The following is a 14,397-nucleotide window of genomic DNA, read 5'->3' as shown; positions in this document are numbered from 1 at the left end:
ATAGGCCCCCTTCAGACACTGGAAGCTGCTCTGAGGTCTCCCCGCAGCTTCTCTTCTCCAGGCTGAACAGCCCCAACTTTCTCAGCCATTCCCATGCTTCTGGATGGAAAGGGAGCCAGCAGTGATGCAAAGCCACTGCCACCAAGGGCAGGTGAACACAGGGCACGGATGGGTGATGCCTCCCCTTGCTAACAACCTCTCTGCAAAGCTGAACGGGTCAGAGACAAATTGCAGGAAGGAGTTTGCTGCTTACTCACACAGCAGCTAAGCTGGGGAGGCTTGAGCAAAGGGAGACACCGTGCTTACCCTCGGCCAGCTGAGAGAGAAGCTGCCACTCAGCTGGGGCACACATCGGCCGCCTACCAGGCGGTTACAGGGGTGGATGTGTCACCCCGGTGCACCCGAGGGACCCTTCCCTAGCCTGCAGGCCCAGGCTCACCCCAGTGACTCACCATGTAGTAGCCAGGCAGCAGCTTCTGCAAGAACTCAGCCTCTTTGTGCTGCACGGTTTTGATGATGAACTCATCGTCGCTGGACACGTAGAAGAGGGATCCGCTGGCCCCGGAGTTTGAAAGCTCAATGAGAGGCTCACTGCAGAGCGAGTACTGAGGAGGACAAGGGGAGAGACACGCAGGAAGCATGGGTGTGAAGGCTCTTCCTGTCCAACACGGCCAGGGGCAAACCCCAGGGTCACAAACGGCATCCACTGCTGTGCTCCCAGAGCCTGCCCGCGGGGCCTCCCGGCACCCCCCGGCTCAGGCAGGGGAGGAGGACACCCATCACACAGAGCACGCCACAAACAGGAGCCTGCTCTGAGCACCAATCATGGAATCATGGAATGGTTTGGGTTGGAAAGGACCTGAAGATCATCCAGATCCAACCCCCTGCCATGGGCAGGGACACCTCACACTAAACCAAGGCTCTGTCCAACCTGGCCTTGAACACTGCCAGGGATGGAGCATTCACAACCTCCCTGGGCAACCCATTCCAGTGCCTCAGCACCCTCACAGGAAAGAATTTCCTCCTTAGATCCAATCCAAACCTCCCCTGTTTCAGTTTGAACCCGTTACCCCTTGTCCTGTCACTGCAGTCCCTAATGAAGAGTCCCTCCCCAGCATCCCTATAGGCCCCCTTCAGACACTGGAAGCTGCTCTGAGGTCTCCCCGCAGCTTCTCTTCTCCAGGCTGAACAGCCCCAACTTCCTCAGCCTGTCTCCATACAGGAGGTGCTCCAGCCCCTGCTCATCCTCGTGGCCTCCTCTGGACTTGTTCCAACAGTTCCATGTCCTTTTTATGTTGAGGACCCCAGAACCGCACACAATGCTCCAGGTGAGGTCTCACGAGAGCAGAGCAGAGGGGCAGGATCACCTCCATGACTGCTGGTCACGCTCCTTTGGATGCAGCCCAGGACACGGTTGGTTTCTGGGCTGCGAGTGCACACTGAACCCGGCTCATGTTCAGTTTCTCATCAACCAACACCCCCAAGTCTTTCTCCTCAGGGCTGCTCTCAATCTCTCCCCCAGCTCACCAGGTAGTCGTCCGGTCGGATCCCAAACAGCTCCCGGAAATAGCGGAAGGCCACTGGAGCGTAGGTTTTGAATCGGAAGTCGTTGTAATGGTGAGCTGGGGTCAGGTTGCTCCCTTCACTGGGCAGGGGGGAAGCACACACACAGGTATTGCCATTTGGAACACTGCTTAAGGAAGTGCAAACACCTCCAGGGGAGCTGCTTCCAACCCGCCCAAGGGCCGGAAAGCACCCACAAGAACGGGACACACGCAGGCAAACCCAGCAGCAAGCCTGCCATGGTTCACAGCATCAGTGATGGACACAGAGAGGGAAGAACCAGGGCTCTTCAGGCAGAACCAGGCAGGAGCCAGCCTTGGTCTGTACACAGGAGTCCTGTGCTCACTCCTGCTTTGGTGGGGCTCCCTCGTGTGCAAGCAGGGCTAGGAGCCGATGTTCCTACTCACTCCCACTGAAAAGAGAAGGAAGCAAGCACCAACCTGGGGAAGAAAATACTTTCTACTACGTAGAAGTCTTGCATGAGAACATCTCTTTCGGGTTTGGTGCTCAAGCTCCCAACTGTGTGTGTAATGCCCAGCTGAATGGCACCCTTCAAGGCAGATGATGTTGTCTGGAGGGGCAGAGAAAAGGAGTTAGACAACATGGAGCAGCAGACTGGAAATGGGAAGGAAAGGAGTTAAAAGAGAGCCCCCACTCTAAACCAGTGCTATAGCTGGGGTATTTTACACCTACTGCTTCCAGCTTCTGTCATTTCTCTCTCACTGACTAACATCACTTTGGCATCACACCCCTACATCCCTGACAGCATCCTGCTTGATGCCTGTGCTCTGGGTGGTGGAGCCATAAAGGACGTGAACTGAAACCTCAAAACCCTAAAAAGGACTGAATTTCATAGCCCCACCTGCGTGTCCTGCAGTCAGAGGGGGAAGATCTCCAGGGACAGATTACCTTCTGCCTCCATGAATAAGCACACTTCTTGCCACCTTGATCTTGGAACTATACCCTTGGAAGCTTGCTCTTCCCCAGCTTGGGCACAGACTCAGGGCTTCTACAGGACAGGGCAGGCATGGCCAGCACACAAGGCATGCTTCTCTTTGGTGCTGCCACGTCCTTGCCTCTGCCTCCCTTGCTGGGTCGTGGCTCTTTAACCCTGAGGAGTTCATTGGCATTCTTAGATAGGGAGCAAGGCCATGAACCCAAGAACAATGCAGGGCTGTGTTCCTGCAACAGCGACTCACATCGAGTCCTCTTCTGCCTGCGAAACACTTGCTCTCATCTCAGAGCACTGAGACGTGCTCCAGGCTCTGACCAGCAGCACAGCAGCCCAGAGATGTGCTCAACACCCTGGAGTTGCTATGGCCTGGCAGGTCCTGAAGCATGGAGGTACAAGCTCCGCAGAGCAGGTGCAGCCTTGGATTTGTGCACTGCAGCTCACGGACCTTCCACTTGGCTTGTACATAAAGCCACGAGACCCAGAACGAGATCCAGGCCTCGGGAGCCAACTCATCAGGGTTTGTTTCCTTCAGCTAAACAAAGGCCAGGCCCTGCCAGATGGGAGACATCGCCCTAGATCAAAGCATCTGGCAGCACAGGCCACAAACATCCCAAGTGCTTTCCCCAGGCACATCCTCCATGAAACCTTTAAAACAAATGGGAGCATCTGCCCCACTTCACTGGCTTTGTCAGCACAGCAGCGAGAGTCCTGCTCCCAGCTCCCTGCAGAGAAAGCAACAAAAGCTGGCAGTGACTCCACCTTGTTGCTAATGTCCTCTTCTACTTGAGCTGTACCCGGTATTTACTTCAGCAGGACTGATTCTGCTTTCATTCCCTGCCCTCTAAAGGCTCAAGATGCTCGCAAACAGGTCTCGGCTCACCTTGCCCTGCTTAAAACTGGTTGAGAAAGAACAGGGCACAGCAATGCTGCCTTGTTTGGGAACACAGAGCCACAGGGTCGGGTTGCCAAGGCGCAAGCATTCTATCAGGCCCACAATAGCGTGCTCACCATCACCTTCACAGGGCAAAGTGTTTTAACAACCAACTTCCCAGCCCTGGAAAAGGCAGCGATGGAGAAAGGGCAGGATCACAAACACTACTGCAATCCCTCCCACTCTGACTCCCAATGGACACACGGAGACACATCCAGATTGGACCAGAAGCTTGGCTTCCACGATGCCCTGAAGTGCCCCTCTGGAGCCATTACCCATTTCATCTACACCTCGAAGTCAGCCTGGCTTCAGAGGATGTTGGCCCAACCTCCCAGACAGGAAGCAGCATCCCCAATCCACACACGTTAAGAGGCTCTTTAGAAACACTCAATCTCCCCTTTGTAAAGCAGATTCCAGCAATACCACAAGAGCTACAGAAACCCTTGTGCCCACAGAGCACAGAAAGCACCCAAAAGCCAGAAGAGGCCTCAGAAGTGTTGCTGATGGGGAGGGTTTAAAAGCAATCCCCTCTTTAGGAGGCTGCAGAAGGGAAGCTGAGCAGCCCAGCTCCACTCTTCTGGCTGCTTTCCCCTGGGGTTGCCTTCAGTGACTGTCCCAGGGGTCAGCCAGCATCCAACAGGAACCTCATGGGACACCCTGCTGAGGAGAACAGCAGGGAAATGAGCGCCAGAGGGAACTCACCTTTTTGTAGGTAGTCTCACCCGTGGAGTCCACTCCTCTGTGCCCTTTCCTTATGGTCTGTGAGCCTGGCTGCCCGGAAGCACCTGGCATCTAGGGATGGGGGAAGAGGTAAGAAGCAAGGATGTAAAACCCAGATGGAACCTGCGACGTGCCCCCTGCTCAAAGCCAAGGACCTCCAAAGGACTGAGTGAACCCGATGTGCTTGAGGCTGGCCATCTCATCACAAACACCTCCATGCAAGACCACGGATGGGTTTGTTCCTCAGTCAAAAGCTCCCGCTCGCAGCACATCCCTGCGGTGTTTTGGTGGCTCAAGAACTGCTCGGTCCCAGGAGAAGCTGGGTTTTAAGCAGAGATTCCCTTGGGAAGGAGCAACGCTCACATTCCTCCAGTGAGCACCTGCAGCACTCACAGCTCGGAGCCTGGCTCGCTCCTGACTCCAATGGGATTGGAAAAAGAGAAGGTGGGTCCAGGATTCCCTTGCCTCAGTCAGGGAACAAAGCGCCTTGGTCAGAGCCTTACCTCGGGGGTGAGGGACTTCTTGAAAGTAGATGATCCTGCCAAAAGGAGAAAGGCACAATCAGAAGGGGGTCATAGTGATTACGCAGCCCCAAACGGCCTCTCACAGGGCCTGCTCTGCATCCCAAAAGCACTGACTCACAAACCAGCACTGACTCACTCCCAGCTTCTCCTCTCCCGGCAGGGAGCCCCAAGGAAACGCTGCTCTGCTGCCTGCCTGCAGCCAAACTCACTTAGAATCATAGAGCCATGGAATGGTTCGGGTTGGAAAGGACCTTGGGATGATCCAGTTCCACCCCCCTGCCATGGGCAGGGACACCTCACACTAAACCAGGGCACCCAAGGCTCCGTCCAACCTGGCCTTGAACACCACCAGGGATGGAGCATTCACAACCTCCCTGGGCAACCCATTCCAGTGCCTCACCACCCTCACAGGAAAGAATTTCCTCCTTAGATCCAATCCAAACCTCCCCTGTTTCAGTTTGAACCCGTTACCCCTTGTCCTGTCACTACAGTCCCTAATGAAGAGTCCCTCCCCAGCATCCCTATAGCCCCCTTCAGACACTGGAAGCTGCTCTGAGGTCTCCCCGCAGCTTCTCTTCTCCAGGCTGAACAGCCCCAACTTCCTCAGCCTGTCTCCATACAGGAGCTGCTCCAGCCCCTGCTCATCCTCGTGGCCTCCTCTGGACTTGTTCCAACAGTTCCATGTCCTTTTTAGTTAAGGAACATAACCTGTGTGCTGGTGCCTTCAGAGGGGGCATCAGCCCCCTTCAGTGGGCTTGGGTGGCTTTGCAGGGTTACTGCCATCCATTAGCCAGCACCGGGAGGTGATGGACCAGCTCCTCCCTCTTAGGCCTCGATTCCTACCGAGGGTTTTTGGTACAGACCCTGCCCTCTACCGTGTGTCTGCACCACAGATCCACCAGGCAGACCGAGCCCAGAGAGGCCAAGAGCTGCCATGCAGGGACCTTGTAGAGACAGGACAAGGGGTAACGGGTTCAAACTGAAACAGGGGAAGTTTAGATTGGATCTAAGGAGGAAATTCTTTCCTGTGAGGGTGCTGAGGCACTGGAATGGGTTGCCCAGGGAGGTTGTGAATGCTCCATCCCTGGTGGTGTTCAAGGCCAGGTTGGACAGAGCCGTGGGTACCCTGGTTTAGTGTGAGGTGTCCCTGCCCATGGCAGGGGGTTGGATCTGGATGATCTTCAGGTCCTTTCCAACCCAAACCATTCCACGGTTCTATGCCCCTGCCCCACCAGCACCCCCATGGACCAGCCCCGTGCTTTCTGCCTCCAGCCCCCAAGAACAGACCAGGTTTTCCAGGTGTTTTTCAGTTCTGTTTCAGCCACAGCAACAGAAGCGGGGAGGCCCCCCCCAGCCAAAGCAAGCCCTCACCCATCTCACAGAGCAGGCAAAGGGCCGCTTCCCCCCGCATCCACCGAGTGCTTCACCACACTGAGCACTGCAACACAACCCTGGAGCTGGGCCCACCCAGGGCTCCCTCATCGCTGCCTGGCAATGGAGGTCATCAACGACCACCGCGTTTCAACCAGAGGACCACAGCAAGCCGGGTCCCCGCCACCAAAGCCCTCATCTCAACGCTCGCCACGGGAGCCAAGCAGAAGGCAACGTGTGACAAACCCCTGGTGCTGAGCAGAGCCGGCCCAGAGCAGCACCTTCCACCTTCCACCACCAGCCCTGGCTCCCTTTGGAGACAGGGGAGTTCATCCACACACACTGCTCTTCGCACTGGAAGCCGCTCACAGGCAGCGCTCCTCTTCCTCGCCCCCCTTCATCAATCACAGCCCTTGACACTGGCCCGGGTTTGGGAGCATCTCCAGCTGAAGGGGGACTCCATCACCGTGACACAAGGCTTCTGACCCATGGAGGGTCAGGGATGGAGGAGGCATCTCCGGCATCACAACAGAGGTGCTCAATAGCAATTATGCCTTTGTTTGAAGCAATTCCGTGTCATTATGAAAACAGAAACCTCTATAAAGCCCCATGACTTAAGCAGCACTACCAGTCCTGTAGCCTTGGAGATTTACTATGCTGGTAGTTAATCACCTGTGCAAAAAAGGATTCAACCCAAGCTCTGCAGCCAGCGGAGCCAGCAGCAAACCCTCCCCGGTGCCTTAATCACAGGCCACACGCACTGAAAGCGGGAACATCCAAGCAGCCTGCTGGGAAGAGCATCCCAAAGCGTGGCCTGAGGACGACGCAAGTACCTCAGCAGAGCACCAGCTCCCCTTCCCCTCCCTCCTCAGCCCTCCCCGTGGGGATGTGGGCAGGGACAAGGAGCACCCCCGGGACAAGGAAGGAAAGCGCAGCCTGCGCCCGGTTTCCGCAGCAGGAAGCTCCCCTCCCTCCCGCTGCTTTCCAGGGCTGCTGATGGGGAAATGGGCAATTCCTGTCTGACCACGCTACAAACGCTTCTTCATCCCCCAGTGCATGGTGGGGGGGTGGCACGGGGATGATGGGGTCTGCTCAGCTCCAGAGCATCCTCCTGTCCTGCAAACCCCAGTCCTCCCCATCACCAAGAGCTGAGGTCAGAGAGAGCAAACCCGAGCTTTCCACAAGGAACCGTTCCCGTTACCTCCACCTCTTTTGCCTGCTCTGTAACAGCAGCTCTGTGCCTGGAGAAGGGAAGGTGTTAAAAGCGAGGGCGCACGCGTTAACAACGTGGAATCATTTCACAGCTCTTTGGGGATCCCTTTAAATGCCTCTTCCCAATGGAAGAACGCATTGGCCACAGTTCCCATCCTGACAACCGACAAAACAGCCCGACACCCCTAAAAGAGCCCGTTGCGGCCAACGGGAACCCATCAGCCCCGTCCAACACTGAACCCAGGCCATCCCAGAAGCTTGCTGCCTTGTCTCCTGATTCCGGGAGCAATCCCTATGGGCACTTTGGGGGCATTCCTCAGAGCTGTTTACTGGAAGCTGATTCAACCTGAATAAATAGCTCCTGCTTGCTGCTGCCCTTGACTCCCGGGATTATTTTCAGCGGGCAGCAGACGGTATAGGCTTACCAAGCATGACGTGAGAGCTGGGAAAACAAGCGAAGGAGTTGCGGCAATGGCACCTGGTCAGGCTTGGACAAGGACTTCCTGGCAGGGCATTTGGGCGAGCTCCTCGCTCACCCCATAGCAGAGGAGGATGCTGCTGCGGCACGGGCAGCCCTATACCCGCTTGGCTCTGTTTCTAAGCAGAGGTGCTCAGATTTCAGCTGCTCCTCCCGGCTTGGACCAAAGGGCAAAGGGGAAACGTTCACAGCCCCGCACACATCACGAAGCTCAGCTGTGTGGAAGGAGCAGGGCAAGCTGAGCCCCAGGATGCATCACCCCAGCGCCAGCACGCTCGGCCCCGCCGCCCATCACAGGGAAGCAAGCGGCCAGGGCCAACGGGTCCCCTTGCTGCTCGAAACCAGGATCATCCTGCTCCCTCCCCTGGACCCTGCCTGCAGGGGGTGGCCCCGCTGGTGAGAGCACTCCCATGCACACAGGGGGCAGTGCGAGCCCATGCCTGAGCCCCCCACCAAACTCTACCTGCTTGGAGCCTCCATGGACGCACCCACCCCGCTGGCCCCCCTCACAGATGGCAGCTGGGATCAGTTCCCTTCCCTAATCCAAGGCCGGGGCTCCGAACGGGAACAGCAGCGAGATTTCTTCCCTTCAAAGTGCAGCGCAGGCAGAAAGCAAAGCAGAAAAAGCCCTTCTGGAACAATCCTGCTGGGGCACCCAGGGCTGCGCAGAGCTGGGGAGAGGTCAGGAGAGCGCTTACACAACACGCTTCAATGGGACAGCAGCTTTTGTTGAGCAGGGCAGCAGCTTGTTTAGTGGGAAACAACCCCAGAACACACCAAGTGTTGTCAATCCTCAAAAGCTGAGGCAGTAAAACTGCACTCTGGTTACTGGCCAGGGGGAAGGCATGCTTGTCTGAAGCACACAGATGCAGTACAGCTACCTCTTCGAAAGGACTTCACTGAGCAGCACAGAAAGCTGAAATCTACACAAGGAGAAACAAGAAGGTTACAGAGGAGTCGTGGGGAACGGAGAGATCAGCGGCTCGAGGAAACAGGAGAGGGTTCCCGCAAGAAACACTGACACCAACCCTGTTTCCACAAGTTAAGGCCCAGACTTTGCAAGCAAAACACTTCTGAGCGGGGCACCTTCACTGTGCACAGCAGAATCCTCTTCCAGGGCGCTGGAAGATGGAAGCCTACACATTGAATTGGCTTTCCTTATGGAAAACTGCAGAAGTGTGGCCTGAGCGGAGTCCGAGCCAATGCTCTGAATCACGGCAGCTGGGGATGGATGAAAGCCCATGAGATCAGGCAGCGTGCCCCTGCCAGCCCACACCACGGCCCTCCAGAGCAAGATAAAGCACTCACGAGCACTTGATCGGGGCTGGAAGGCCAAGCAGTGAGGAATGATGGTGAAATTCCCTGCATCAACAGGTCTGTTAGAATCATAGAATAGTTAGGGTAGGAAAGGACCTTGAGATCATCCAGTTCCAACCCCCTGCCATGGGCAGGGACACCTCACACTGAACCAGGGCACCCAAGGCTCTGTCCAACCTGGCCTTGAACACTGCCAGGGATGGAGCATTCACAACCTCCCTGGGCAACCCATTCCAGTGCCTCAGCACCCTCACAGGAAAGAATTTCCTCCTTAGATCCAATCTAAACTTCCCCTGTTTCAGTTTGAACCCGTTACCCCTTGTCCTGTCACTGCAGTCCCTAATGAAGAGTCCCTCCCCAGCATCCCTATAGGCCCCCTTCAGACACTGGAAGCTGCTCTGAGGTCTCCCCGCAGCTTCTCCTCTCCAGGCTGAACAGCCCCAACTTCCTCAGCCTGTCTCCATACAGGAGGTGCTCCAGCCCCTGCGCATCCTCGTGGCCTCCTCTGGACTTGTTCCAGCAGTTCCACGTCCTCTGTGTGCTGAGGACCCCAGACCTGCACACGATGCTCCAGGTGAGGTCCAATACCTTGTGTTAAGGCCACTGAGGACATTGAAGCAAAGGCCTCAAAGCAGCCACAGGAGAGCCTGCGAGCTCAGCTGCCAGACGAAGAGCCCTTGCCCGGTGCACGCTCCTGCTCGGGGCCGTTGGAGGCCTGCAGCTGACGTCCACAGGACCGAACGCACTGCCCTGCATTAGCACATCTCCCTCCTGTCCCCTGCGCCCGGGTTCAGGAGCCTGGGGATGGAGGCGCGGGATGGGGCGCTCGGCGGCTGGTGCCAGCCGGCGGGTGACAGGCAGGGCAAAGGGCCGGGGGAGACCCAATCTCTGCCGCGTCATGCGGGTGCTTCTGGACACGCTGCTGGGGTGACAGCAGAAAGCCTTCCTCAACCTCTCCTCAGCACAGAGCCTGCGGGAGGAGGGCAGCCCGCGGTGCAGAGGTTTCCATGCACGAGGTCAGCAGCATTCCCGGTGTCCCCAGGAGAGCTCTGCAGGCAGGCACGACCCCCCCTAAAGCCACTTAAAAACCAAACCAAGCACCAATGCCTTCCCCAGAGCTGAGAATGACCCCCGGAGGGGTCTGGGCTGCCCTCCATCGCACAGCTCATGCACACAAGCGCTGCCTCCCCTTCAAACTGTGGCCCCACTGTTGGGGTTCATCCCAGCCATTCCAGTGTCCTTGAGCGCTGCCATCCTACCCCAAGAGAACCCACCGGGGCTGGGGAAAGGAACGTTTTCCTTCCCAGCACAGCAAGGAACAGCAGTCACAAGAGCACCAGCAGCCCCCGTGTCTGGACGTGCACGGAGCACGTCTGACACCCGACGCAGAGCCTCCACTGAACACAAACCCCACCAAACTCAGGGAAAACCCCTGGGAGGGAATGAAAGGAGCTCGAGGCACGGGATGCCTTCAGCACCAGGGATGGAGAGCAGATGGCAGGACCAAAGGGTGGAGCCTTGCACACAAAAGGCCACCGAGCAATGGGTCCGCAGCATCTGCTCCCGACTCCAACCCCAGCATCCCTCTCCAGGGAGCAGCAGGGACCCAGAGCCCAGCAGCCACAGGAGCGCTCTGGTCCTTGCTATGGAGCTGCTCGGCGGAGCGAGAGCACCCCACAAGTGCAAACCCACAGGGAGCAGGAGCAGCACAAACACCTCCAGCCCCAGGGCGCAGGCTGGGAATGAGGCACGGCCGAGGCAGGCAGGATGCTGGCCACAAGTATCCCTGTTATTGCTTTGCCATATGGGTCACGGCAAAACCACCTTGGGGGGAGGAGGAAGGAGGTTAGCCCTGCAGAAGAGGGGGCAGACTGAAAGGCATTTCTGGGCAGGAGCACTTTTGATGGCAACTCCTGCCCCTGTAACCTACCGAAGGCTGCAACCTCCTTGCCCACAGCGGTTTGAAAACCAACCCTCCCACTGGCTGCAGATGATGGATTCCACGTCTCTGCCTCGCTCCTGACTGCTTGCATGAGTTAACCTTTAAGCAGACCCAGACACCAACACCCTCCCAGTGAATGGGAAGTGCAGCTTTAGAGCTGTGGGGAGCTGCTCTGGGGACACAAAGCCCATGGATAACTGCTCCAAGCAGTCCTCTCCCAGCCTGCACACAACCCCAAGCCCCTCTGCCGGAGGAGCTCCAAACCCGCCCCAGAGGAAGCGGGCAACAGGGACACCAGGATGAGCACCCTGCCCGCTGCAACACCTGCATCAGGGGCAAGACAAACACCCCCTTCCCAGAGGAGGGAGATCCAGGTCAGGTGTAAAGACATCCTTCCTGCCTTGGGAACGGCCTGCTGTTTAAACAAGGCAGAATCCGCAGGGATACGGGGAGCGAACGCGTTTAATCACTGCTCTCACCCAGTAACCGAGAAAGGGCAAACCTCAGCGCAACGCTGAAGAGGAGGCCCTGGTCCTGGAGCAGGGAGCTCCCCAGGCCTGCAGGGCTTGGAATAAGCCCTGAGCAGCCCCTTGCACCACGAGGCAGGGGGAAGGAGGAGCAGCGTGCCGCGGGGAGCACCACGCGCCAGCACAGCACCCAAGGGCCCCCAGAGGGGACAGCGGGAGCCGGAGGCAGGACCCAGGTGATGACACCCAGAGCTGGGGGCTGGGAAGGAAGGGCCGTTGGGATGGTGCCAAACTCGGGGGCCAGCCCTTTCTGGGTGCTGAGCAGCAGGAAGGGCTCAGCAGCTCAGGGCCTGCGCTCACCTCGCTCTTGGGATGAGTCCCCTGGGCCCAGGAGGGACTGATCCATTCTGAGGGCAATTCTTTTGTCTGTGGGCCCCAGGGAGGGGCCTGAAGCCCGGGTGACAACAATGATGATGGGGTGACAACGACGACAACCGGGTGACAACCACGACGAGGGGGTGAAGGGGTGACAACAACTGGGTGACAACGACAACGGGGTGACAAGGGGTGAAAAAGGGGTGATGGGATGACAAGAAGGGGACAATGACAGCAGGGTGATGAGGTGACAATGGGGTGACAATGGGGTGACAATGGGGTGACAATGGGGTGACAATGGGGTGACAATGGGGTGACAATGGGGTGACAAGGGGCTCTCAACACCCTCAGGATAAAGGAGCTGCAGCCCCCAAAGCACCAAAATCCCCCAGGTTTTGGCACATGGCTGCTTCAAAGCAAAAGCAGCAAAATAAAACCTCGTTGGCTGCCTCCCCAGGACATTAAATACGCATGGAAGCAGGGAGAGCGTCCACATCCCCTTCACCCAGGCTGCAGGCACCAGTGCCAGCCCCATGGGGCAAACTGCACCCTGGATCAGAGGGCGACAGCGCTCCAAAACGCCATGGCAGGACTTGAGGTGGAACCATGGAATGGTTTGGGTTGGAAAGAACCCCGAGATCATCCAGTTCCAACCCCCTGCCATGGGCAGGGACACCTCACACTAAACCAGGGCACCCAAGGCTCTGTCCAACCTGGCCTTGAACACCGCCAGGGATGGAGCATTCACAACCTCCCTGGGCAACCCATTCCAGTGCCTCAGCACCCTCACAGGGAAGAATTTCCTCCTTAGATCCAATCTGAACCTCCCGTGTTTCAGTCTGAACCCGTCACCCCTTGTCCTGTCACTGCAGGTGATTCAGTCTCCCATAGAACAAAGCAAAACCCCACATCCCCAACACGATCCAGGCCCCCTCTGTCCCGCAGCGCTCTGGCGCCCGAGCCCCTCCAGCACCTCGGCAGGATCCCTCCTGTCGCATGCTTGCTCTTGAAGCCCTTCAAGCTCTTTGAAGCCAACTCCTCCTCAGCTCACAGGAAGGGGAAGAGCCCTAAGGAAGGCCCAGAGCAACAGGAAAAGCCGCCGGGGTCCTGCCCCTGGACGCAGCAGCCATGGGAAGCCAACGCTCCTCTTCCTCCTCCCAAACCGGCTCTATGGGACCGACAGGTCCGGCCTCCCGCACACGTAAGCAGAGGTAAAGCAGCTCCAGCCCCAAGGACGCTGCCTTCAGCCCCCCGGTTTCTTCTCTCCCTGCTGGGCCGGGGGTGCCGGGGCAGCCTCCATCAGTTGCAGGGCAGTGAAAGGCCGGGATTTGCTCACTCCAGCGCTCAGGAATACCTGGATTTGGCCCAATGCAACCGCCGAGGCTCTGAGAAAGCCGGGTGGGTTCCCAGCCCCCAAACCAGGGGGAAGGAGCTGCTCTGGGGCCTGCGGGAAAAGGGAACCCGGCCCCGAGCCCCCCAGGAACGCTGTGAAGCGGCAGCTCCGGGTTGAAGGCCCACGAGTGCCCCCTCTTGCCCCACCGCCCGTGACCATCGCCCTGCAGGGACGAGGGCAGCGCCCGGGCCCGGGTCCCGGTGGGGCCCCTCAAGGCCTCTCCCTTGACTCCTCCCGGCTCCAGCCCGGACCCGACCACGCGGGCTTCGCACGGCCGCGACCTCGCCTCCCCGCCGGGAGCCGCCTCCGGGCCCAGCACAGCCCGGCCTCGAGGAGCTCTTTGGGCCGCCCCCATCCCTCCGTCCCCCCGCGGCTGAGCCCGGATCCGGGCCCCGTTCCCCCCACAAGCAGGGTCAGGTCTCCCCCTGCCCCACAGCACAGCCCCCGCTAACGCAGTCCCCATCCCCTCCCCACAGCGGCCTCTGCCCCATGGGGTCCGGAGCCCCCCCGCGTGCCCCCATGGGGCTCTCACCGCGCACCCGCCGCCTCAGCCCCGACCCCTCCGCGCTGCCCCCACACCCGGTCCCTACCGCCCAGGCCTCCGCTGCTGCCGCTGCTCCCGCCCGACTCCGGCCCCGCCGCCGCCGCCATCTTGGACCGCTTCCCCCCCCCACCCCCCCTACCCCGCCCGCCGGCCCTCCCCGCCAGGCCCCGCCCACCCTCGCTAAGCCCCGCCCCTCGGGCCCGGACCGCACCATCCGGCCGCGAGTGGCGAGGGGGGAACACGCGGCAGCGGCGCGCAGAGCGCATGCGCGCTCCAGGTTGCTGACGCACACACACCCCCCCCACCACTTGGATTCGCCCCTGCGGACGCGACCACGGCGGGCGGGGGGGGGGGGAATGAAGGAGCGCTCAGCGCGCATGCGCACAGCCCTGCCGGGGGCCCCGCGCGGCCCAAACAAAGCGCGGGGTGCACGTGGGGTGCTGTTACGTCACGCGTGACGTCATTTCCCCATCTTCGCTCTCCCGGGGGGCCTCGACGTGGCGGCGGGGAGATCCCGTGACGTCACGGCCGCGTGACGTCACGCCGGTACCGCTCCGGCCCAGCCCACGGGAACCTCCGGGCCGCGGGGGGGCGCCCGCCGCCAT

The 14,397-nt window shown here is 59.1% G+C and overlaps 1 protein-coding gene across 3 annotated transcripts in view; it reads right to left on the bottom strand.

Moving 5' to 3' along the window:
- The window catches only part of LOC133263190 (26S proteasome non-ATPase regulatory subunit 4), a 30,343-nt gene extending 16,439 nt beyond the window's left edge, over positions 1-13,904 (bottom strand). For all 3 annotated transcript variants that reach the window (XM_061442878.1, XM_061442875.1, XM_061442876.1), the window contains exons 1-6: positions 13,839-13,904; positions 4,673-4,707; positions 4,152-4,241; positions 2,004-2,134; positions 1,528-1,645; positions 453-605 (exon numbers count right to left, since the gene is read on the bottom strand). In XM_061442878.1, the coding sequence (XP_061298862.1) occupies positions 453-605; positions 1,528-1,645; positions 2,004-2,134; positions 4,152-4,241; positions 4,673-4,707; positions 13,839-13,899 (588 nt within the window). In that variant the 5' untranslated portion in view covers positions 13,900-13,904. The remainder of the gene's footprint in view (positions 1-452; positions 606-1,527; positions 1,646-2,003; positions 2,135-4,151; positions 4,242-4,672; positions 4,708-13,838) is intronic.
- Between the last annotated feature and the right edge of the window lie 493 nt (positions 13,905-14,397).

The sequence above is a fragment of the Pezoporus flaviventris genome, unplaced genomic scaffold (genome assembly GCF_033815535.1).
Source record: "Pezoporus flaviventris isolate CSIRO_AGI_PZ_B2104156 unplaced genomic scaffold, CSIRO_AGI_Pfla_v1 ptg000255l, whole genome shotgun sequence".
Taxonomy (NCBI): domain Eukaryota; kingdom Metazoa; phylum Chordata; class Aves; order Psittaciformes; family Psittacidae; genus Pezoporus; species Pezoporus flaviventris.
This window is presented reverse-complemented; position numbering and strand designations above follow the sequence as displayed.